The sequence below is a fragment of the Falco punctatus genome (genome assembly GCF_963210335.1).
Source record: "Falco punctatus genome assembly, chromosome: 3".
NCBI lineage: Eukaryota > Metazoa > Chordata > Aves > Falconiformes > Falconidae > Falco > Falco punctatus.
In genome coordinates this window covers 80,893,687-80,918,051 of record NC_137582.1, presented here as the reverse complement: position 1 = coordinate 80,918,051, position 24,365 = coordinate 80,893,687, and the positions used below count along the sequence as shown (strand labels likewise).

General features: G+C 35.3%; 1 protein-coding gene across 1 annotated transcript; it reads right to left on the bottom strand.

Annotated features, from left to right (window-relative positions):
- Nucleotides 1-1,148: 1,148 nt before the first annotated feature.
- ZPBP (zona pellucida binding protein) lies at nt 1,149-24,364 on the bottom strand. Its single transcript, XM_080379070.1, has 6 exons — nt 20,358-24,364; nt 17,138-17,263; nt 9,340-9,483; nt 4,719-4,795; nt 4,077-4,151; nt 1,149-3,057 (listed from the first exon to the last, which is right to left on the bottom strand). Exons 1-5 carry the CDS (start codon nt 20,461-20,463, stop codon nt 4,122-4,124), a joined length of 483 nt encoding a protein of 160 aa, XP_080235196.1. The 5' UTR covers nt 20,464-24,364; the 3' UTR covers nt 1,149-3,057; nt 4,077-4,121.
- Between the last annotated feature and the right edge of the window lies 1 nt (nt 24,365).

The following is a 24,365-nucleotide window of genomic DNA, read 5'->3' as shown; positions in this document are numbered from 1 at the left end:
ACTAGGAGAAGCTGTGAATAAGGACAAGATTTAAATAGGCAGGAGAAATAAAAGAATGAGAAAGGCCTGTATATTTGTTTGATTAAAGAACACTGTGTGCACAATTGGGCTCAATGGAAAGGGGAAGCATTGTTTTGTTACGTCACTTGAGACAGAGGTTCTTAGGACCAAAAGAAAAGCACTGACGATGAAAAGGCACTGGTAAGAGCTCTTCTGAAATACCATGTTAAATTCTAGCCACCCCTGTGCAAGAATATTAAACGCAAAACAGGGCATGTGAGATACAGGTTTGCTGAACGCAAACTTACAAAAGCAGATAGAAAGTAGTTGACTTGTTCTGAATATAAAATAGGAGACCAAAAAAATCTACTTAACCTAAAGGGCATTCTCACCATCAGGGCAAATGAGTATGAACCTTTCATGAATTAATTTAGATTGAAAGCTTGATCTTCTAACTACAAAACAAGAGTAGCTAATGAGACCAAAACTCCCAAATAGTTCTAAAATGGACCCTAAAAATGTTTTCACTGGATTACAAGACCTGGTTCCAGGAACTACATGGGAAACTACTGGATATCCCAAGAAGCTAAACTCTGCTGTACTTCCATGGAAATACTTGTCAAACTGTTTCTGTAAGTGCATGTTTTGGAAATAGCTCCCCCACTAACAAAGATATAAGGGAAATATTTTCTATTTAAGTAACAAATCTAGGGATTTTAGCAAATGACAAATAATTCTCCCATGTTAGCATGGCCTCCTAAGCACTGCTGCATAAAATTTAAGGCACTGAAAACACTTGCAGAGAACCTACAGCAGACAGTAATCAGGCTGAACAGAGGCCTGTCAAACACGACCAAAACCACTGAACTTGAGGTGGTCTAGTTCAGTGAAGACAATATCAGAAAAAGAAAATGGTCAGAGATACACAACAATTATTTCAAAGATAAAGGTAATAGTATCATTTCCAGATTTACTGATACAGAACGAGAAGTAACAGGTATAAACTACAGCAAGGGAAATTACATAAGTGCCTTAGAAAAAACCTTTCCAAAAGTGAGGACGTGTGGTACTAAGTTGTATTTCTTTGGGAGCCTATGTAGTCTTCTGATTTTGTTTTTTATGTTTGTTATGTTTTGACATTTGTGCCAGATACATCTGTCAGGAATAACTGAAGCTCGTATCTTGCCTTCAGATACAATGACAAGCAGAGGACCCTTTTGGTTTAACTGTCTATAATATGGTGGTTTGGATTCTGGGAAAGGAGATAAATTTTACCAAGAGGTCAATTAAGGAAAAATCTATGTTCGAGCATGCTGACAGAATGACATCCTCAACTATGGGAAGCACTAATCAGTCAAGTTCCAAGACTGATAGTTTCAGATTTTTTGGTGCCTCTGGTGAGATAGCTTGACCCTCTGTCTGCCAAAGAGGCGCCTGTTACAATCCCAGCTGAACAGGGATCAGCCTCTTGGGCTGACACTGCTGTAGGGCTATGTAGTGTTTCTGTCTGCTGCAGGAAGCAAAGGTGCACGGCAGCAAAGGAAACAGTATTATTTTTTACAACTCATGTTAAACAGCCACCACTGCTAGGATGAAAGTTGTGTTTTGAAGAAAAAAGGAATACAAATTACTTTAGAATGGAGTACGATATTCTGTGGGAAAGTCCAAAACAAAACTGCAGTCCATACAATCATCCTAAAGAAGACGTGCTTTTCTAAACTTGACTTTAATGTCACTTTTCCTGAAATCATGTGCAACAATATTCTGTATTACAATAAATGTAATAAATTGTATATTCATACATATCCCTTCCAGATATTTGTCACTTTTTGCTTGAAGACGTGGACCGAAAAATTTAAGTTCCTTCTGATTAAGACAACAAATTGGAAAAAACAATCACAAATGGAAATATTTATGCCATGTCCTGCAATTTTGGAATCGTCTCTATTTTCTTCCATATTCTTATTATTTCTTTCCAAAGCGTAGTCCCTTCTGTAAACTTTCGTTCAATATGTAATCCAGTGTTTTTTCTCACCATTTCTAGGTCTGTAAGGAATCATCTCTGTCAAAAGCTTGACTACAGAATTATTCTCTATGTGTCTTGTCTTCCATTGTTCCCTTGAGACTTCAAGCTCAGTATTTGGAAATCAAATGCACAACCGTCTCTTGGGTGAAATGCAATCTGGCAAAGCCACTCTTTTAAACAACTCATCAACTCTTTAGCATCTAAGGAGGGCAGTATCACTCATTTTAAAATAAGGATTGACAAAAATAAAATTACTGGAATGCATTCCTCCCCTTTTTCTTTATTCTTCCAAAGGGATCACAAATATTTAAAAATTTAACTTTATTTTGCAAAGCTATACAGAGTGATATTTTATCAAATTATTTTTACTTTACTCAGATCTCGAATGTAGCATTTAAGTTTGTAATTAGATGAAAGCATTGCATTATTATGCCCCCTTTTATAAATTCAAGAACAAAAATAATTCTTTGTCTCATGGTAAAACAACACTTGAAACATACCTTGTCAGATTACAGATTTTCTATGCTAATTCTAAAAAAAAAAAACTACTGCTATCTAGAGGTCTGAACTCTGATTGATTTTAATTTAAATCAGTCCATAGAAATAGTGGGTCTGGCCTAAAATCTAGATCAACGAGTTCTACCCAAGCACTAACCTGTTCTAGTACTGGTTACCTTAACAGAATTGACAGGATCACAGCCCAAAACAGTATGGCCTAACAATTTTATAAAATTAAATAGCAAAGTACTAAGTTCAGTCAGAGCAAAAAACATTGTAACAGTAGTTAATACTTTGTACGATAAATGAATTTGTCACTTACCACAACACTCTGGACAGTCTGGATGTATTAGAGGATTCATTCCATACCCTGGATAGCAGCGATCAACCCATACCATTTGCATCATACCTTCAATGTAGTATATTTCAGGCAATGGTTCAGAACTTCTCCTGTGAAGTTCCACTTGTTTCTTAAAAAATCTCTCTAGAAGTTTTTTTGCCTAAATTGAAACAAGTGATATTTTTTTCAGAATCTTTGATAGAAAGAGGTCAGAATACAAAAAAAAAAAAAAAAAAAAAAAAAAAAAAGATAAAAGAATCTGAGTATGAATAATGTGAGTATGGATTACGATTAAGATGTGCCACTAAATCTTTTGATTGTAGCTGAATGGAAACAGGAGGACAATCTGATATTCTTGGATATGCTGGTTTTAATTTAGATAAACCATGATCAATTAATACAATGTCTTTGAAAGTGTTCAGGATTATACAAATAGAACTTTAAAAGCTAATCCATGGCAATTCTGCCTACATTAGACATCTGTAGCCCAACATGAACAGACCTGCCGTTTTCCCATCTACCTAGGTACTATTACTTAGGTCCACTTATATTTCAGACATACTTTCCATCTTTATTAGCTACTTCTGTCAATAAAAAAAGAATGCCAAAGGTCTCCTGAAACCAAATTAAATAAAGGGATTATTATTATTATTACTATCTCAGTGAAATATAATCATGGAAGACTAATTCTCTTACTCAAACAGATTTGCAAAAATGCAATCCTAGATAGGAACACTCATTTCAATCAGTGCAGAACCAGCAGCACAGAATCACAGAAATGTTAGGATACAAGGGAGCAATAATTCCATCTCATCTACTCCACCTCCCTAGACTAAGGCAATATTTGTTTTTAAAAATCCTTGAATTTTGCTGGAATTTTGGACCATATTTTATGAAGTGTCTTCCACTGGAATATTAAAGATTTTAAGTCATAGTATTTAAATTTAAAAATGTGACTTCGAACTGGCTAAAATACATAAAATACGTAACAAAACCCAGACCCTTTAGCAAGTGACAAAGTCTAAGAGTAAAAAGTACATAGTGCTTCATATCCAGACAGTGCTTCATTTGTATGCAGGGATTAATTATATATATATAAAGCTAAAAAGAAAAAGCAAAAAAACACCCTTGTTGCTTGGCTTGCAAGTTTCAGTGCACATACAAACTGGCAAAACCAAATTTATTCATGCTCTCCTAACTTGATCTTCTTACCTGTATGAAAAAGATGAACTTTGATCGTGACCTATCCCCACAAATTTAGGGTTTTTTTGGTGGACCGGATGGAACCTGCTTAATAAGTAGTATGTTATTTTAGACTCACCCCTCCACTGGTATCACAAAGCATGATTTGAACACCTGCTCTTTCTTGGTATTCCTCCTGTACTTCCCATCCCCTTCCACCTTTCCCTTTCCAGAACCTCTAAATTAACAGTTAACCTAGTAAGCAAGACTGGCTTCTGATTCTCTACTGTAAAGGACAAATGCCTTCAAACAGCTATAATTCTCCTAGTTCAATAATAAAATCACTCTGAAGTGATGGAAAGGCACTCCCACTGCAAAACAGCATGTTTGATATTTATAAGATAGCACATATTCAGAGTTTTCCAGTTGTCTTGCCACTTTTCATACTCTTAATATACTGTCTTTATTCCAGACTGATAGTGTGATCTGCCTTACCCGTAATAGCAATAGAATATTAGCAATTATAACTGATACAAATTATATATCCATTAAAATTTTGGTATCAATTTATTAATTTACTGAACAAAGTTATGTTTCATTTTTTATGTTATCCTTTATTGTGAGAGCAGCTTATTATGTTAGTTGCCCTTTTTATTCTTCCATCTGCTGTACCTTGTTTAGTCTATGAGATGAATCACAAGCACTTTGCTGACATAATCTGTTGTGATTTTCTCTGTCTAAGGAAGCAACTGTAACAAAACACAATCTATTTATAGAAAAACAAAGTCAAGGAAATCAACATTTATTTATTTATTTATTTATTCATTCATTCATTCATTTATTTATTTTTACTGGTTTAAGATTCTAGTCATTTCTGATGCAAGTATTTGGGACTTTTTACCATATTCCAGATGTCTAACTTGCAATAATTTAAAGCAATCACAGAAGTTGTCCTCTTACAGATATTACAGGTCTATACCTAATTTTCAGTATACTTAAATATTTTATGGGAACTCATTTCTTTGTAAATTCTAATGGCATGGAAATGTATAATTCTGGACTCTTCCCAGATTTCTAAATATCTGAATTCTTTCAAAAGAAATACACTACTCCCTCTCTAATTACTTGCCTGCCATTGTGATTTTATGAAGGCTCTGGTTTTAAAATAGTCAGCCAGGAACCCTAACAGTTCAAGCTTCTGTTTCTGCAATAGACTCAAGTTTTCTCTCAAGAACAATCTATCTACTGCTTTTAAGGATTTTCTCTACTCCCCCCACTGCACAAGCACATCAGTTCCTGTGCCTCACCCACTCAACCCTTTACATTCTCATAGGAATGCCTATGACACACAGAACCGAAGGAAGATTTCAGGTATGGACTGAAGAAAAAGTGTAGTTATGTTTTAGTAATTCATTTGCGTGGGTCCACATTCCTTATCAACTGACTAGTACAAACATGTTATGGTGAAGGCCTGTGAAATAGTTAACTAAGCTGCTGGACTGCTCTCCAGAACTGACATTAAAGAGCTGCCATATTAGGAGTAAAATTACCTGTTAACATGTGAATTTAACTCCTTATATTGTAAGCTTTACCTACCTTTGTCATGGAAGTAATTCTGAAATACCAAATGCTACTTAGAAATCAAAAACTATAAGACTTCAGGCTACTTAACAACATGTAGTTTACCACTAGGTCATATCAAAGTTTACATCCACCTCTAACTGGAGAATTTCTCCTCCTAATGCTCAGATATTCTGTAAGGCCTGCACACTTGCTAAATCTAATTTATGTAGGCTCAATAACCTTAAAATTAACCTTAACTAACTACACTATCAGTAATGAGACTCTTCAGATACGTCATTGCTATCCACTACAAATACAGTTTTCAAAGAAACACAATAATAGTTTTGTTGGTTTTATAAGCAACTATATATAACTTTCAAGAAAATTAAATTGGAAAGTGGAAATGAAGCGTAGTTGGTATACTTTGTTCAGAAAGGGATCTTTTCAATTGCATGTCTTGATACATAGTGACTACTACATCATATGAAAACAATGGTCTTTTTAGAGCTGAAATAATTAGAAACAGTAAGTTAAAGAAAATATTGCATATGTACATTTTTACATACATTCAGCTCAGCTCAACAATTATAAACATCTCTTGGAGCTTTAGATATCTCTTTTAATAGCAGAGTACTTTAAGTGAACTGAACATATATTGGGATTACTTTACAGGTTCCTTCAGACCTCACTCATAGCATAAAGGAGTTGATAATTTCTTTTCATATAGTTTCAGAGTTCAGAAAGCATATTCTGAGAGCAAGTCTCAAGAGAAAAAATACCTCCTTTGGATTGACATGACACAGATCTCTGACTTCCACAGTTAATGCCTTTAGTGAAAAGCTGGTAATGGAAACATTTTATGAAAAAAAAATCATGTTACAGTGAAAATGTATTTTTAGTAACTAAACTTTATCAAATGAGGGTAGGTAACTGTGAGGTCTTCACATATGTGTAAACATAAACTCATTTAAGTATAAACACCCCCAAATATCAAATATAAAATTTTATAATTATTACAATACATAATCACTCTCAGTAAGAATCCTTTAATATCGCATAATATGGTGACTTCTTCCCAAACCACCTAATGATTTGCTTTAAATCAAGCCAGCTCAGTACTTTTAGCAACTCAGTTTTACCCAGTTCTCCTTTAGGCTCCTTTTGTTTTAAAGAAATCAAAAATTATGAAATCTCCCTCTTATTTTTGTTTTATTTAAACAAGGAGAAGTACTGAGGTTCATCTCATTTAACTTTTGTTCTTGAAAATTAGACATCCAGCCTTAGTCTGCCATTTGGAAGCTGTTTATAAAGACCAAGGCACATCTGTGGCCTGATTTATACACCTGTTGTAGGTGGGTAGATTAAGGGAATCTGGGGAGTTACAGAATGCACTGTATCACTTTCCTTCCTATGGTCATGTGCAACAAGGGACATGATAATGTTTTATGATACAAAATTAAAAACATATTGATCTATCCACAGCTATAAAATGTTGTACGGCTCTTCTGAAATAATGTAAAATAAGCACTTTTGAGTGGATCAACTATCTTTTTGCTATTGACATGAATTTCACATGCAGTACTTTGAAGCATTTTTACAAGTAAGAAACTATTATTAACCCTTACATTCTCCATGTAAGCAGCAAATCCATTACCTATAAAAAATCTAACCATTCTTTAAAAGTAAGACAGATTTTTACCTGAAAATGTAAAGAAGATTTCACTCTGTAGACATCTTCTCTACATTTTTACCTGATGACATTCTGCCTTAATTAATGTAACCTCACAAGAAAGTTCAGCAACAAGTTTGCTTAGTACCTGAAGCAATGCTTTCTCAAAAGAAGTGTTATGAGAACTGTGGCAGGGGGCTGTGTGATACCGGGCTGTGAACTCATAGTAACTTCAAGGTAGGATGAGAATAAGCTTCAGGAAAAAATGTGGAAAATGATGAGGAACATATGTGAAGTAAAAAGAAAAGTAATATGTGTATTTGAAAATAAAATTGCCAATTTACATCCTCAATTTATAAACAAAACTTATTTTGCACCCCCAGAGAATTTTTGATGATAAAATAGCGTCTGCTGGACCAGTCTGAAACACTTATGAGATTTTTACAAGTGAACATTCTCATTTATATCCATAGGTAAATCTTACTCTTTATTAATGTAAGTTTTTAATTTTAAAACCAAAAGGAGATTACAGTAAAGGGATCAGGAATATGAACTCTACAGTTAAGAAGCATAGAAAATACCCTTCAGTATGTGGCCCAACATTTCATCACATACATTATGGCCAGTTATCGTAGTATGTTACATAGTTTTTAGTCAGCTACCACAGAAGTATATTAAAGGACTTAAAAACTGAATCCTCTTCCCCAGCGGTCAACAGAAGATGAACTAATAAGATGAACAGGAATTCCTTCTCTGTAAGCAGAAGTAACTGAAAGAGCTTCCACATAGGTATGAAATTTACTTTTATGGATAGATCAGCTATTTCACCTTTACTGCAAAGCTAAATGCACATCTGGGCATCTTTTACAAATAAGCCAATGTACCATAAAATGCATGTTTCTAGTTATTTAATGATAACCACACTACTTACCCAAAGCTGAAGATGAACAGAACACAATGTTGAATAGAAAACAGGAGAAGAAAACCCTGAAGAACAGGGGTCATGGTGTGGTTATAACCACAAAAATGAGAAGGAGTGGTGAGGAAGAAAGAATGAAGATACAGAAAATAAACCAGCTGAAGGAAGCAGCAGAACATCCAAAATAGGGTACCCAGTTAAGACTGCTCATTCGTTCCTCTACCTTGCTTTTGCCTCCCCCATTTCCCTTCCCCTGCTGCTGCATATTCCAGATATTTTATATATGTATGAAACTTGAATTTTGTATGCTAACATTCAGATTTGATCTTTGTTGAAGGATGTAAGTCTGCATTACTGAAAACTGTTAATCTTTTCCATCAAAACTGTTTCAAAGAAACTTTTTCCTTTCCAGTTCTGTCAAGAAGCTAGCTGCTAAAAGTCATGGTTATTTTGTATGAAGGCTACTGTACCAAAGTAAAATTAATTTACATCAGAGGTTAATGTAAGTTATTGTGCTCTACCATGTTTCTAAATGAGCACTGGTATGCATTTTAAATTCAAGATCAGACACAGTTCCTGCTAAAGGCAATAGAGGCTCTTGCCTACATCTCCACAAGAATAAAATACCCTTTACAGAATAAAAAGAGAGCTAGTAACGAGTAAATGACATTGCCTTTACAATCTTCCACTTTATCAAAGACTTTTTAACTGCCAACAGAAGGAAATGTAATCAGAACAGGAAAGAATAAGCTACAAATATTGCATCACTAAATGATACGTACTTAAAAAACAAAATCAAGTAATAATTAAGGCATTAACATGTGAAATAAACCCTTATGGGTGTGCTAAAATTAGCCAGTTTAAAATTATACTATTTTAATGTCATTACGGATTACTGCCTATTCAGTTTGCTACATTTCATTATGTTTTATGTTTCTTTTTAAAAAATAACTGTATTCATAAGTTTCTCAGTCAGCCACTAAGCTTCATTCAAGGCTTTGTAAATTACATTAAATGAACTGCCTGGTAGTAACAAATATTTTAAAAAATTTCCCATAGAATGTCTTTACCTCTGCTAATTAAATTCTGCAAATAAAACTTTTTCAAGGCAACTACACACTTAACCTGGATTGATAACTTACCATAAATAAGGTGTTTTATTACAAGGTTTTTATGAGGCTGCACTGCTGTTAGCTTATAAACAATGGACCATGTGTAAACTCCACTCAGGTTGAAGTGTCTCAATATCAAAGTTCCTGTGGTTGATATTTGTACACTGGTGTTTTCTAGTAAACACAATAATGAGATAAAGTTAGTTGTCATCATGAGAAAATGCAGAAAGTAAGGGTCCAAATGGTTATTTACTGTTAAGCTGTGTACAAAATATTACGGATTCAGCTGAAGAGACAAGACTCAGAAACTGCACCTGACTGGGTGTCACTCGATTCAGCCTTACACAGTTGTGCCTTATCGCTGCTTTGTTTTAGGTATTCGTTGACAAAGCAGTCCTAGAAACCTGGGTTTATTTGATCTCAGACATCTATTGTTCTCTTCCATAACTACTTCCGAGAGAAAAAAACTCCCAGAAAAAAAGACAAAGTGGGTAAATAATGTCTTTTTTTACCTCTATATAGTCAAACTGACTACTAACCTTTCAGAATTAGCTGCTGACAGTGTTTAACACGCAGTGAATTTCAAAGTAGGCAAGACAGGATGTTCAAGTTAAGCAACTAGTGCATAACAGACCTTCCAAAAAAGCTATATGCATATGTCAAAATGAGAATCGTGTATGTTTAAGACTGTAAAATAATCTTTCTGTGTGCAAAGATATGCATTGTTATGGTGTCCAAAGTCTTAAGACAACTCCTTAGTTCAAGGCAGAGAGGAAGCAGGATCCTGCTTCAAAGGAAAAATCATAAGCATGGCTCTTTAACTAGGTTTTTAGAGCAAGAAAAGCACTGCTTAAGGTCAGGTTTGGGCACTGATAATAAGCCATACAGTTGTCACATGTAGCCTGCATGTGGGTTACATGATGACAGTTGATGAGTCCCTTCCTGACTTGAGAAGTCCTCAGGCAGTATAGATATGAGCTTCTCAAATAGTAATATGCAGCCTATCCTGCTGTCAAAGAAAATCTTGGGAACCATGAGATTACAGTCAATTATAATACATTCAAGGTAAAATACTCCACTTTGATAAAAGTATTTTGAGAACGCATTTTTGTTCCCATTTCACATGCCAAAAAAAATTGTTTTAACATCCTAAATAATTAATTTAGGCCTTTTATGTAGATGATGGAAGTGTAGACAATTAGTGTGGTGTGAAAGCAGCATCTTTTTAGACTGAAATAATCGATGCTAAGGGCATGAGATCTATACTACACACAGGGGTTTTGCTTCAGAGCAGTCCTAATCTAGTTTTACAGAATAGGCGTGCGTTATTTCTTGAAGCAAATCTTTCCAATTAACTTCGTCCAAAATTAATCCAGTTTGTGCACTTGAAGACCAAACCATGATCCAAACAAAATGTGGAAAGTGAGTACAATCAAACAATTCATTTCAAAGCCACACTCCTATTCAAACTAACACATTATTGTAGATGCATGTTGATTTTCCTGGTATGCCATACTGGGGAAAAAAATAGCCTGACTGAAGTGCATCTTTTTACATACTTGACAGGAAGGTGTAGGACAACTTTGTTCCTCAAGAAACCATTTAAGCTTTTAATTAACTTTATTTTGTCATATATATCACTGTGTTTAAAAAAAAATAATCAAGTACTGGTAAAAAAGAGTACTATTAAAAAGACTGAAAGTGCAAATTCTTGTGTGGTTTGGGATTCCAATTCAGTCTCAATTAATGGCAGGCTGTCTTTCATTTTTGGGATGATGGAAAGGTTTTTAATCTGATGATTAATGACTAAGGATGCTAAGTCTATAAACTAGGATGTAATTTGCTACTGTATGCTGGAATAGCTATCAGATTAATATTGTCAGAAAAACAGCATAGATTTAATGACTATAGTTCTGATCTTTGGTGTATGCAGTTGCCCTGCGTGGGCCAAAAGCAACACCACCATTAGTTGACTGGGTAGCTGGAGCACCTTAAAGATACATCATGGACAACTTTGTTAAACTTATAAAATGCATTACTGAACTACAATGACAAGGTCTGCAAAAGACAAAGCTTGGCAATCCAGTGAGGAGGTCTGGTCACAATTTGTTTTGAAGGCACATCAGCAGAAAAGGCTAAGTAAAGTGTTCTTTTGGTGGATTGAGGTACTGACTTTATTACAGAATTTTATCCTACCTTGAACACTGAATTCTTCATATAGCAGAAAATATCACAGTTTTGACAAAGTAACCAGTAACTATTTTAGTGATATGTCTGTGTGTAAAGAATCTCCTTTTGGATCACGAAATCAAGAGCCTGTCATGTTGTTGGTTTGTGGGGTTTTTTCTTCTTTAGTTTTACAAAGTAAACCACATTTAAAATGCCTTGCTCCTTGGGATTATCTGGATGAATACTGCCTACTCAGATGAGTTTGGGTTCACGAAATAGACTTATCTTTAATTTTATTTTTTTTTAAAGTGATTAAGCTATCCACCCTTTTTTTAAATCCAGTATTTTTTCCATGTTATTTCTCTGTAGCAGGTTCAGTAAGACAGGTGAGCAGGATTTCATGTCACAAAATGTAAAGTAAATTATGTCATATAACAGAATATGCCTCTAATACACTGGAGGCATTTCACATGCATGATGGACAAACATTGACGTAATCGCATTCAGAGGTTCCTTGGAGTCAGTGAAAACTGGCATGATTTAAAACAGAACAGAAGTTCGTTTTTTAATTCTTGTTAAGAGAGGAAGCTAGAACATTTTCCAGGATCCTGAGGAATTAGATGGATGCAAAACAGAGTTATTCCTGTGAGAATTATGTTACAGAGACTAAATCCCTTAACTTTCCATACCTTTGTATAAATATATTTAAAACTAAATGTTCCTATATTTTAGTTTCTCTGTTTATTATACTTAAAACCAACAGATTGATTCTCCTTCCAGTTCTTTCAGTGCAAAAAATAAAGTTACTGCTCATCCTCCCACACCATCTCTTATTCAAACCAGTTTTACAGTAGAGCAACTTCTTCATTTTGAAATTATATATTAAGAACAAAAGTAAATGACACCAGAATCAGGCCAATGGGCTTTTCAGAAACAGATTTTTCAGACTTTTAGGAACAGCTATAAATCCAGATCATAAATTCTAATCTTCAGATTAAACTACTGAGCATGTTCAAATTTAAATATGCAATATCTAAAGATGTCCAAATACATCATTTCAGTGACTAATTATACATGTATAGAAACAAAAGCTAACACGGTATATAATAAACTTGAGCTCACCTGACAAGTTTCTTAGGAACGAAACATATTCTGTTTTGTAGTCCAGACAGGACTCTTGACAGTCACTCAGGAAACATGCGTAAGTCATGTATCAGGTACAAGGATAGCATGAGTATACAGATAGACACATCTACTAAAAGCAGCTTCATATTTCTTCTGATTCTCTATTCTTCCCTCTCCATAGAAGAGCTGTTTGATACACCAATAGTACGACTCAGAATATCTGGGGTTTAACTTGTAATTGAGACCTTGAATGCAGGTATTTAATCTGTCAATGGCTTTGTTTTACAAAACTGTAGTACACATTTTTTTCAGCCCTATGACTGGATAGTCACAATCTTCTGACACAAAGAGTCCTTCTATGCATATATTATCTGGCAGTGTGTATGAAAAGCAGTAACTTTCCTGTAAATCCAAATTCCTAGGTTCATTTTCACCAAACGAGAACAGGCCTATTCCAATGTTTGCGTTTGGAAATAAAGATTGAAATGCTTTCTCTTTTCTGTTCTATTTAGCTGTTAAGAACACCATCAAAAATGCTGTTTTATGCAGTAAAACTTTAAGAAGCAATTATTTTGAAGGTTTTTTTCTCCACTTAGAAGTATATTTTGAAAATCTCTTATTCTCAATGAGCCCAACAGCTGTTTAAAAACTTCAAAGTACAATTTTCAGACCTCACTACAGAACAGTCACTATGCTAAGTGAAGAAAAAATACTTGCTAATTTTGAAGTTGTAATGATTTTAAATTACATTTTGTGCAGTATTTAATTTTTCATTACTCTTTCAACTGCACATAAGTGGACTGGAACTATCTGTGAACAAAGCTGCTTGTTCAAAAAGCAGAAGTGTTTTTTAATGGCTACAGAAACACAAGTGTTTACTGCTCTTTGTGAGCTTTTACTGTAGTTGTGATGTTTGATGTATATAGCTAGACTTTTGGGCCACAAAACACCTCCTTAGGGTATGTGTCAAGGGCTGGTGTGCCTGAAAGAGAATCTGATTTTTCTAACTATGACAGATAGTACAATAAAAGATAGGCTCTCTTCCTACAGATTTTATGCTTAAGTAATTGTTTATTTTGTAGCATTCCCAGAAGCTTATTTTGTTGGTGTTTCCTAAAACTCGATTCACAATTCTACATTTCCACTGAAAGGATTATTTTCTTTCCTATGACCACACTGAAAAAGCATGAAATAACATACCAAGCAAGGTTTATGAATCCTAATTTCCCACTGTTATGGAGATTCTATTACGATATACATTATACTAACTAGTCACACCAAAACCCAGATAATTTTTAATGATTAGAGAGGATTACACCATTCTAAAAGGACGCGGAATGATCAAATTCTTTTACACAGCAAACATTTCCTGAGCTAGAAACTTTAAATAGGTTTTTGTCTGGTTATACTTTGAATCAAAAACAAAAACAAGGAACAGAAGAATGTGACAACAGTCCTAGCAGACTAAGAAGTATATTTGTGATATTTACCCAAAATTGTGGTGGCTGCAGCTGAAATCCTCTCATTACCACTTTTTTAAAATAGGAAATTACATCAGGAAAACACAAGCTTTCTTCTCTTACTGAAATGTTTGTTGCCCATCTGCTGCTGATTCTAATACACCTGAAGTCTCCACAGAGCCAAGAACCCCTACCACCACAGCATTTTTGCTAGGTAACCAAGGTTGGCATAGCAACTTGGGATACTACTGAAGCAATCTGCCCAAAGAGATTTAAACACATGACGATACACCTGATACTGTGTCTGTCATGCACCACAGACTGGGTATCAAAATATATCAGTTACAATGCAGGACACTCAACTAACCAGGAAATATCCACCCCAGGGGAGATTAGCAGTTTCATGTAAAATGACATAGCCCACAGCTTTAGCACAAGCAAAACCACCTATACCACCTTCAGGCAAAGAATGCTAAAAATTCTGAGGACAAAATCTGTTAACAGATTCAGAGCAAAAATACAGGGTAGCATTAGATATCACAAATCTGCAATGCTTTACTATGTAGGTCAGCACATAGAAAATTAAGAATGAAGAGTCACTATGGTGTAAATGGTATTTTAGACTGTGTAACATGAAAATATAAAACCAAGGACAGGGTTCTGATAGACGAAACACTGCCATTGTAAAAGGATGAATGGTTCATAACCTAAATTGTAAACTAAGATATTAATCATGTTTATAAATACATCACAATGCTTATTGTTCTTTTTAAAAAAATGAAATTACTGTAAAGGGTAAATGAGACATAGAAGGAAACAAAAAACAGAACTCGGGTTCCCTGCTCAGACTTGCGATGATATTTCTGATGAGCCAGTCATGATCTCTAAGCAATCCTTATTATGTGAGAAAAATAATGTATATACAATTAGTCCAACATACTCCATGCAGAAACAATTATTTGGGGTTTTCATGCCATACTATTCAGATTAGGACAATTATATCATTAGAGGCTTCTTTCTGAAAATGAATGTTTAAATTCTCTGCAAGAAGATTAATCAGAAGTTGAAACTGGCAAGGGCTGTGAAGGGCCAACAGAATCACATGCAATTGAGAAAAGGCACTGAGAATGTTGGCCCCAGGCTGAATGGGGCTGAATGACCTAGTGACAAAAGACTTGGAAAACACTGAGGTATGCAATGCCACCTTTGTTTCTCTCATACCTAGCAAGGGCTGCTTTCCAGCCCTGCCCCAGGTTTTAGCAGAGTTTAGGGGAGATGCTACAGGGAGTGCGACGTCAGACACTTACTTGAGCTGGACGTATACAAGTTTATACACCAGAATGAGATATATCTGAGGATGCTGAGTGAGCTAATTAATGACTGTGGTCTATTTTGATGGTGATGACGGCCCCAATGACCAGAAAGATCCAAAAAAAAAAACCAACCCACCATAAAAATAGGCAAGGAAGAAGACCCAGGGAATCATAGTTCAGCCATCCCCACCCCTCAGGCACTGCAAAGATGACAGAACTGCTGGAAGTAATTTCCAGATGCTTGAATGACAAGACAGTGACTAAGAACAGACAGCATCAATTTGCCATTGGCAAGTAATGGCTGACCAGCCTGATTATCTTCTGGAAATAAATGACTGCCTCTGAGGATGAAGGGAAAGCAGCACATGTCATATACACTGAAAACCTATAGCAAGGATTTCAGTATGGTCCTCCATCACATCCTTGTAGTCCAACTATGGACATACAGACTAGATGAGTGCAACACAACACGGATGAAAAACAGCATCATCATTTTGAAGACTGCTCTACCAAGCAGCCAGTTATGAAGGGCTTTCCTCAAGGCTGACAAAAGCACCAGAACTGCCAACATCTTTACCAGTGACGTACACCACAGGACTGAATGCTTTCTTGTCCAGTATGCAAAAGACATCAAATTGGCAGGGGGGGCTGGACATTGCTGCCATTCAGTGGGACCTTGCATGACTAGAGATACAGTCTTCCTGAAACCTCACTAATTTCAGCAGTTACAAAGGCAAAGTCCTGCAGCTGCGTCAGAATAAGAGGAGCAACATCTGTTGCTGGGGTCCAGATGACTTGGGAGCAGCTCTGCAAAAAACGTAACTGGGAGTCCTGGTGGATTTTAAACTCACTATGAATCAGAAGCACACTTTTGCAGCAGTGAAGGCTAATCATATACTGGGCTGCATTAGCAACAGTATATCCAGGAAATCAAATGAAGTGATCATTCTCTCCCTACTCAGCATTCATTTGGGCAGTTTGGAACACTGTGCCCAGTATTGACTCCTCAGTACAAGACAGATACTAACGAACTGGAGCAAGTCAACAAGAAGGTTTCTGGGATGTTTAGGGAGTTGGAGCATAGGACAAAAGGCAAAAGAAACTGGCAATTTTACACTAGAAGAATCTAAGGAGGGAATTGGAGTCCTTCACTACCTAATGGGAGATACAGGGAAGAATAACCCATACTTTTTAAGAGGTGCACCACAAAAGGACAAGCAGCAATGATGACAAGTTGCAATCATGGAAATTATGATTGAAAATAAGTAAAAAAAGAGGAACAAGCACAGAAAAGACGGAAAATCTCCAGGGATCGAGATTTCCCAAACTCATGTGGTCAAGGCCCTAAGCAACTCTGTACCTAAAGGTAGCCTGTCACTGAGCAGACAGTTGGGCTATATCACATCACCCATCATCCTATTGTTCTGTCCTTGCAGAATGCTCCCAGCTGTCTCTCAGCGCCACAAAGAAGCCATCCTTGGCCTCTGTTGCATCCAACATGCCCTGCTCTATCTAGCACTTGTTAGAGATGGCACCATCCTCTGCAGAGACTTGCAAATGTGTTTTAGTTTGGTTATCCCACCACTTTCTGAAAAGTCAAAGTTAATTTATATGATATACATACAAACACTCACAATGTATCCTCAATTACGTCTCCATTTTACATTCTCACCTTTATGCTTCTTTGGGGGGGGGGGGGGGGGGGTAGAGAAGAAGGGAAGCGGGTGCAGCCCCAGGATATGTAAGAAAATAAATCCCTACCTGAACAAAGGTCACCACCTGGTCCATTCCACTGGAATACTGGATCAATCAGTTCTAAATTTTGCAGATGATTTGTCAGACATAAAATACATGGACTGTTGTGATTCAGCTTGACATACACTTTGACTGGAAAAAAAACATCATTAGCATCAAGTAGTTACCAATGGTATCCTAACAGTGAGCTATACATATTTCAAGACAGTGGTTCAAAAATGACCTTGAATGAAGTTCTGATTTTGGGGCTGGTTCTCTTATCCTCTACCATGAAAATGAAATACCAAATAGATAGCAGGTTTGTTTTCTCCAGAAAATCTTTCTAGTTCTAGGCTTCCCTGGTTGTGTAAACAAGAACCACGGTGCACAGTAATATCTTCCTGAATAGATTATATCACTTGGTAGGTTCTCACAAGCACAGGCTTCTGCAGCGTTGTGTCTCAAGTAGTATCCCCCACACACACAGAGGATGAAGTTGCAGTATGTTGGTGTAGGATACTGAGACCTGAAAGCTTGCTGTTTCCATTCTATTAGTGATTGCCTTTTGTACCAGTGCACGATGTATTGGCTTAAAAAGGGTTTAGTGTTGTAGCTCACCAAATGGTAAGCTGCCTATTGTTTAATTCAGAGATAATGAGATTGGAAGCAAATTGAGTAAGGTAACGATTTGCTTAGTCTTTTACCACAGAAATGCACCTGTGCATGTCTTATATGCCATCTTTAGCATACAGGTGCTTCTAGATCTTTGAATGTAGTCATAATCACTTCCATAACATGCAGGATTTCAGTGTGTACAGCCTGGTTTATTCTCCTTCCCACTGACATTTTGCAAAGCATGTGTCTTCTTCAGAAGTATGGGATGACAGATACTTATGCTCTAGTGAAGTCTGAACTTGAATATACCATGCTCTGTATCAGGCTACCCTAATACCACTGAAAAGTGAAACAGTATAAAGCATTACAGCTACTACAACATTTGTGGTCTGAAGAATCTGAATAAAAATTAAAACTGAATAAAATAAGAAATTACTAAATGTTATCTTACCATTGACTATTTCAGATTCCCTGGAAGCGGAAAACAGTTCAAATATTTGTTGCACTAAAGGATTAATGCTCAGAAAAAGCTTTCACTTTTCCATTATGGCAACTGGTGGTAATGCAACCAGTTTTCCCTCCTCTCCAACTATGAATGTTTGCTTTCATTAAAAACTGAAAAGCCATTCGCATTCACATTACATTATTCAGTTGTTGAAAAAGAATAAAGACTTAGATATAGTATTTAATACATAAGAATAATTCCAGAATTTTGATACCCTTAAGATGAGTAGGTATGTCTATCCCAGATAATCCCAAAAATCAGTTTTCTTACAGTAGCTTATACTGCAGAAACCAGCAAAGTATATATATTCAATTGTACAATAGTATGTCATGGAAATAAATGTTGTTTACAGGTGGTGTTCCAGTTTTTAACCCTGAAGCATGAAAATTAGTATGAATTCTCCATGTTAATGCAATTGCCAATATGATTAAGGTTTTTTCCATTGCAAATCCTTAACTTTTTCTCAAAATTTACTAACCAACTGGCTTTAGCAGTAGTCTGTTGAGGCAAAATTGTATATATTGCATATCTCCCCCACTTCACATTTTGGGTTTTATTTCCACAAGGTCGCTTCGTTCTGTCTTAGAGCAATATGAAGAAAAAAAACCCAAAAAACCCCAACACCATATCCATAACAAAAAGTAATAAAATTATGGTGCCATCATTATTATCATAACCTGCCAAGATGGTGAAGTCTGCCCTACCAATGTAAATTTTTTTAAGTATGTATCATAGGATACAGAAGGGCATTTTATAGAAAATAATGGCTGAAAAAATATCAACCAAGTATAACCTTACTCTTCTTGCTTTCAAAATAAAATCTTACTCTTTTAATTAAAGTTTTTTGCTGTTTTTCTTGTTTGTCCATATTCTCTCCATTATAAAAATATTTACCTTAGATAGTGATCCAAGAACATTTATGTCAGATATTTTAAAACTGCAGTATTTTAAAAGTGCAGGATATTATGTAACCAAATTTTGGTGAAAAAAAAAACCAAAACACCTCAAAATAGAGATATTGCACAGCACCGCAAAAGAACACTGGAGCCAAATCCAGTATACTCATAATGGTCTGTCCCAGAGGAGGTGGGAATATTCTGCATTGATAACGAAATTGTTTAGAAACAGAGTTGGGATAACACATTCTGGTTTTGCCTTCTAACTTTCAAACTGCCCTGTGCCATTGAAGAAGCAGCCGTGTTTACAGACGTGAGTCAGAAGAGAGAAGAAGTATGCTGATAGGGTGAACCACTAGACCACTCAGAGCCATTATTCAAAATTAAATAATATTATAAGATAAAATACTAAGAAAAAACTTTAAAAACAAGTTATTTCCAAGAATTGTTTCGCCTTTGGACAAAAATTGGTATGTCTTTGTACCAAAACAAGGTAAAAAAATGTTGGGTTTTAGCTTTCCCCCAAACAACAGAAGTATCACTTCTAGATATGCTACTAGCAAAGCTGTTACTGGAGAACACACATGGATAAAACTATGGGGTAGAGTATTACCAAAACCAAGCCAGCATTGCAACCAATATGCATTTAGAGAAAAAGCAACATGAGTAAATGTATGGCAATGAGGAACATCCTAGTCTTTAATTTTATTTTCAGACCTTCCAATAATTGTTTTGTTTAATGAGAAAAGAAAGTGAAAATGTTATATTCTGGAGTTAGATGGACTTAACTTAGAAAGCAATTAAATCTTAATTCATCTTAATTTTTGTTATAGAATATAGCACACATTTAATGCTTCAGGTTCAGTGTATATAACATGTAAGGTGAAGTTGGAATACCTACAGTTGAGAAAGCAGTATTTCAGAGCAAAAGTCCAACAGCCAGGTGGAAAAATACACAGAACTTAGTTATTTTTATAACAATTACAGAAAATAATTCTCTCAGTTTCATAAAAATTATGAGTAAGAATAAAAAAAACTATTGAAAAAATTCCAGTGACAGAAATACATTCTGTGGGATGGCCTATTAAGTATACGTAAGTCAGTAGAGAACTGTAATTAATTAAACCACTTAAACCCATTCAAAACAATTCAACAACAAGAGATATGATAAAGGGCCTTTTCTTGATATATTTTCACTAAAATTTGCAACATTATGTTTAAAGAAAAATACCCGGAAATACGACAGATCCCACTATTTTTAAGCTGTTGTGTCTTGGCACTGCACTTCTTAAAAATCTCCTTGAGGGCTGAACTGTTAAAAGATAAAACAATGACATTATTACAACTATCTAATTTATCTGAAAAAGCAAGCAGCATACTTCAGGTTGATCTACAGCCTTTAATAGACCTGTTCTTCAATGGCTATTAAGTTACTATCTGCCTGACGTCTTACATAACGCATGACTCTTACTAAGGCAAAAAAACCCAAACCACAATGGCAAAGGCCTAATACCAGAAAAAGTATCCTTATTCTTAACAGCACTTTAGACATAAGTTTTAAATATATTCATGTTTTACAACAGAACCGTTACATTTTAAATTAAAATTGTCCATAATGGGCAAAAAAATAGGGATAGGCACTATCCAAAATGAGGGTAAAATTCAGCTGCATTGCTTACCATACCCTCAGTGAGGATGTTAATCAATGTGTACACTGACCAATAATGAAGTAATGAACTTGTGTTCTGTCATGGTTATGATTTTTTTTTAATTTCCCCATGAAATGAAATATATTTTATGGCTATTTTAATTTGCATTTCTTCTATTTTAAACTGAAATTTAAAACGTGTTCATTAAGATTGCAAAGTTTTGCAAGACATAGAAAGCTTTGATAGAAAACTGAAGTATCTTTCAGATGGGCATTCTAGTACAAGTCAGATCTCAGTTTCTTTTAGAGAGTTCCCAGAGAAACAGAACTGAAGCCAGCAGAAAGATAACAATGGCTAGTAGCCTGTCAGCATTTTGTGTTCTTTGTCTCCATCTCCTGCCTGGAAAGAACATGGGCTACTGGGAGTTGAGGTATGCTTGTGATTTCCAGTTTTGGGGGGGAATCTGGGAAAGAAAGTATATAACAAAGGAATAGAAAGTCTTGAATACAAAAGACAGCAATAAAATATTGAACATATCATCAGTAGCCATTATTTAATGAAGATGGGCTAAAAAATTTACGTGGCACCAGATCAGTGCTTTTTGCTAATAGGTTCTATATTCAAAAAGCAACGGTAAAATACTCTGGTAAACTGGTTACAGGTTAAGGCATGTGTTGGGGACAATAAAAGAGATGGGGTCAAGTGCCAGCGTTGTTTTGATTTATCTTGATTTAAGCAATAATGGGGAATCATCAAAGCACCCCATCTATTATACAAATGGTAACTGTACTTCTCTACATTGTTGTTATGAAAAACAGAAGTAAGGCAAATTCTCCAGCCTGATAGAGCAAGATAATCAAGGTAAGTTAAAAGAAGTGCTTGTACTTGTCATTTCAGAATGTAAGCGGAGTACACCATTGAAAATAGTTAGAAAGTAAGAAGAAATAAAACCTTGCCGGGGAGGGGGGGGGGAGGCGGGGGAGAAGTGAGGAAAGATGACCATGAGTAGTCATACATGATCATCCACAACTTCAACAAGCAAAATTTTTCAGATAACTTAATTTTCCCCAGATACCTCCTAAAAGGATTGAATGCTTTTTATTGAAAAACAAAATGGATTAAAATTTTCTCATTGGAATATTTATGTTAAGTCTTCTAGAATTCTGCTGCAGAAATGAAAATAATTTTTCACTAAAATTCACCTCCTAAAAGAACACGATCAGATTCTCCGCTGATAAAATCAGCATATGCTTTGATTTTAATAAAAGTATACTAATTTATAGCAAATTTTAAATCCTACCTGAAAACCAGTCTGTTTTAAAATTCCTTCTGCCACTATTATCTGTCCGCATGGTCCATAAATATTTTATGAACTGTCAAGTTGATTTATGTACCATAATTGGAAGGGAAAAACAACCCACCAAACCCAAATAAATTAATGAGAGAAAAACTGAAAAAAATAATCTTTTAAGGAAAGTATTCAAAGTTTATCAAAAGGCAACTGAACAAATTCATCTGGAAAAATTAAGCACTGCAAACTGAAAATGTATGAGCACAGATCTATAACTTTATGCGATGTTTAGGCATTACTTAATCAATGCAGAAGGGTTTTTTACAGTAATAACTTAAACCCAAAGATGGAGCTCTTGAACTGTTTATTAAGAAAGAACTAGGAAAAGTGGAAGCAACAGAGTTACTGAAGGAAGACAATGTAGAATTTCTGGAATTGCTTTTTGGTATCTTCAGTGACATTGCATGCTAGATTTTGAGAAAGTCAGCTTAAATGCTCTTTGGTGTGCATACACATCTCACTTGCATAGCAGCCATTTCAGTCTGTAAATATTTATATCCGCATATGAATCGCAACTCTCATACACTCTTTCCTCTCTTTCTACACTGCCTTTTAAATTTTTTTCCAGCCTTTTTTTTTTAGGCTTCCTACTTGAATTCCTTTGGTCTCCTCCTAACAACCTGGAATTTAAATGGCACTTCCCACAGCAGTCTCTAGCACTGATGATCTTCCCGCTCTCGGTCTATTTTAAGAGTGCATATGATCAGGTTAAAAAGATGTTTTTCATAGAAAAAAAAAGTATCAAGAGGACATTACGTTCCACAGAAAGAGCAACAAAAAACAATAAAGGACAAGGGAACTGTTTAAACTGCATTTTAAACTCATTAAATATATTATTCCATCCCTTCAATCTGAACCTGCACTTAAAAAGCAGTGGGAAAGCTCTTTCACTCATTCTTGAGAAAAATAAATGAGATTTCTGAATGAATTCCCCAAATTTAATTTTTTTTTAAGCATCCCAAAGCACTAGAAATATATAGGGTCTGATTCCTCATTGTCTTGTACTTCTTACAGGCATAACACAAGGCATTCCTTTTTCAGAAAAACACAGATGAAGAAAAGTTTTACATCACTATCAAACACATGGAAATTTGGGGTAATTCACCAAGTCCAGGGTGATTCAAACGTCCCAGCTGCCTGAAAAGCCATTCCTGAAGACTGGAATTCAAGGATACATTTGCCATATGAAGTATTTATGTTACTTGAGGATTCATCAGGCAACTTTAAAATCTGATGGAGTTAAATTCAACAGCTTTTCTACTAATTTATGCCACTGAAACAGGCCAAAGATCCTGCAGTGAGTTAAATTTAAGTCTAAGATGCTAACACCCTGTATGATAAATTTAACATCTACTTGGCAGATGTATAAATTCTACCCAAACACAGAGAAATTCAGCTCATGTATTTCTGAGGAATTCTGCCTATAGGAGGAGGAGTCTCAATTCAAGATTGGAAGCAGCAGATGGATTGTGCCTGCACAGACAAACAAACCCTGCTGCTCCTCTCTGGTCGGAGGGACTTAGAACAGTGCCAGGTAAAGAGGGGTCCCTTCCCACATCCAGCCCAAACGAGGAATCCGGGGAGGTTCTTACTGACAAAAGGAACCCAATGAATCCTGTGCCCATTGAGTTGAAAGGGAATGCCATTCACCCACTTAAAAGTTTCACTACAGTTATATATATTCAAGTATATTATGCTATTTCATAAAAAAAAATATTCTGAATCTTTTAGTCTTAAAATGAGCATTACAGTTGCAAAATTAATCTTCACAATAATTCATCAGAAAATTAAATTTGGTCTGAAAATTGCAGTTACCAGGAAACAGAGTTTAAAATGAGCCTTAAATAATCAAACAATCAATTTATTAATTAATAAAATACTGTATTACTAGAATGTTCAATTGGCATAGTTTCAATTCATTTATTTAGAAATGAAAATTCTATGAAGCAATAGGAGATTTATTTAAGTTATGGTAATTGCTAATAGTTTTTTCAAAGTAATTATGTTTTGAGGTAATTTTTGTAAAGAGATTTCTGCACCAAAAGAGTATATAAATAGCAATGCTACTTACTTAAGTTATTTTTGCCCAATCATGCTGATAGTCAAGTGTTTTTCTATATCCAAGTATTTTAATTACAGCTGGCATTTTTAAGCTGTCTATTGATGGTAAGTGCTGTGCAGAAATATTACCATTTCTATTACTAGTCATATGAAAGTCATACAGGAGAAACCAAACTTC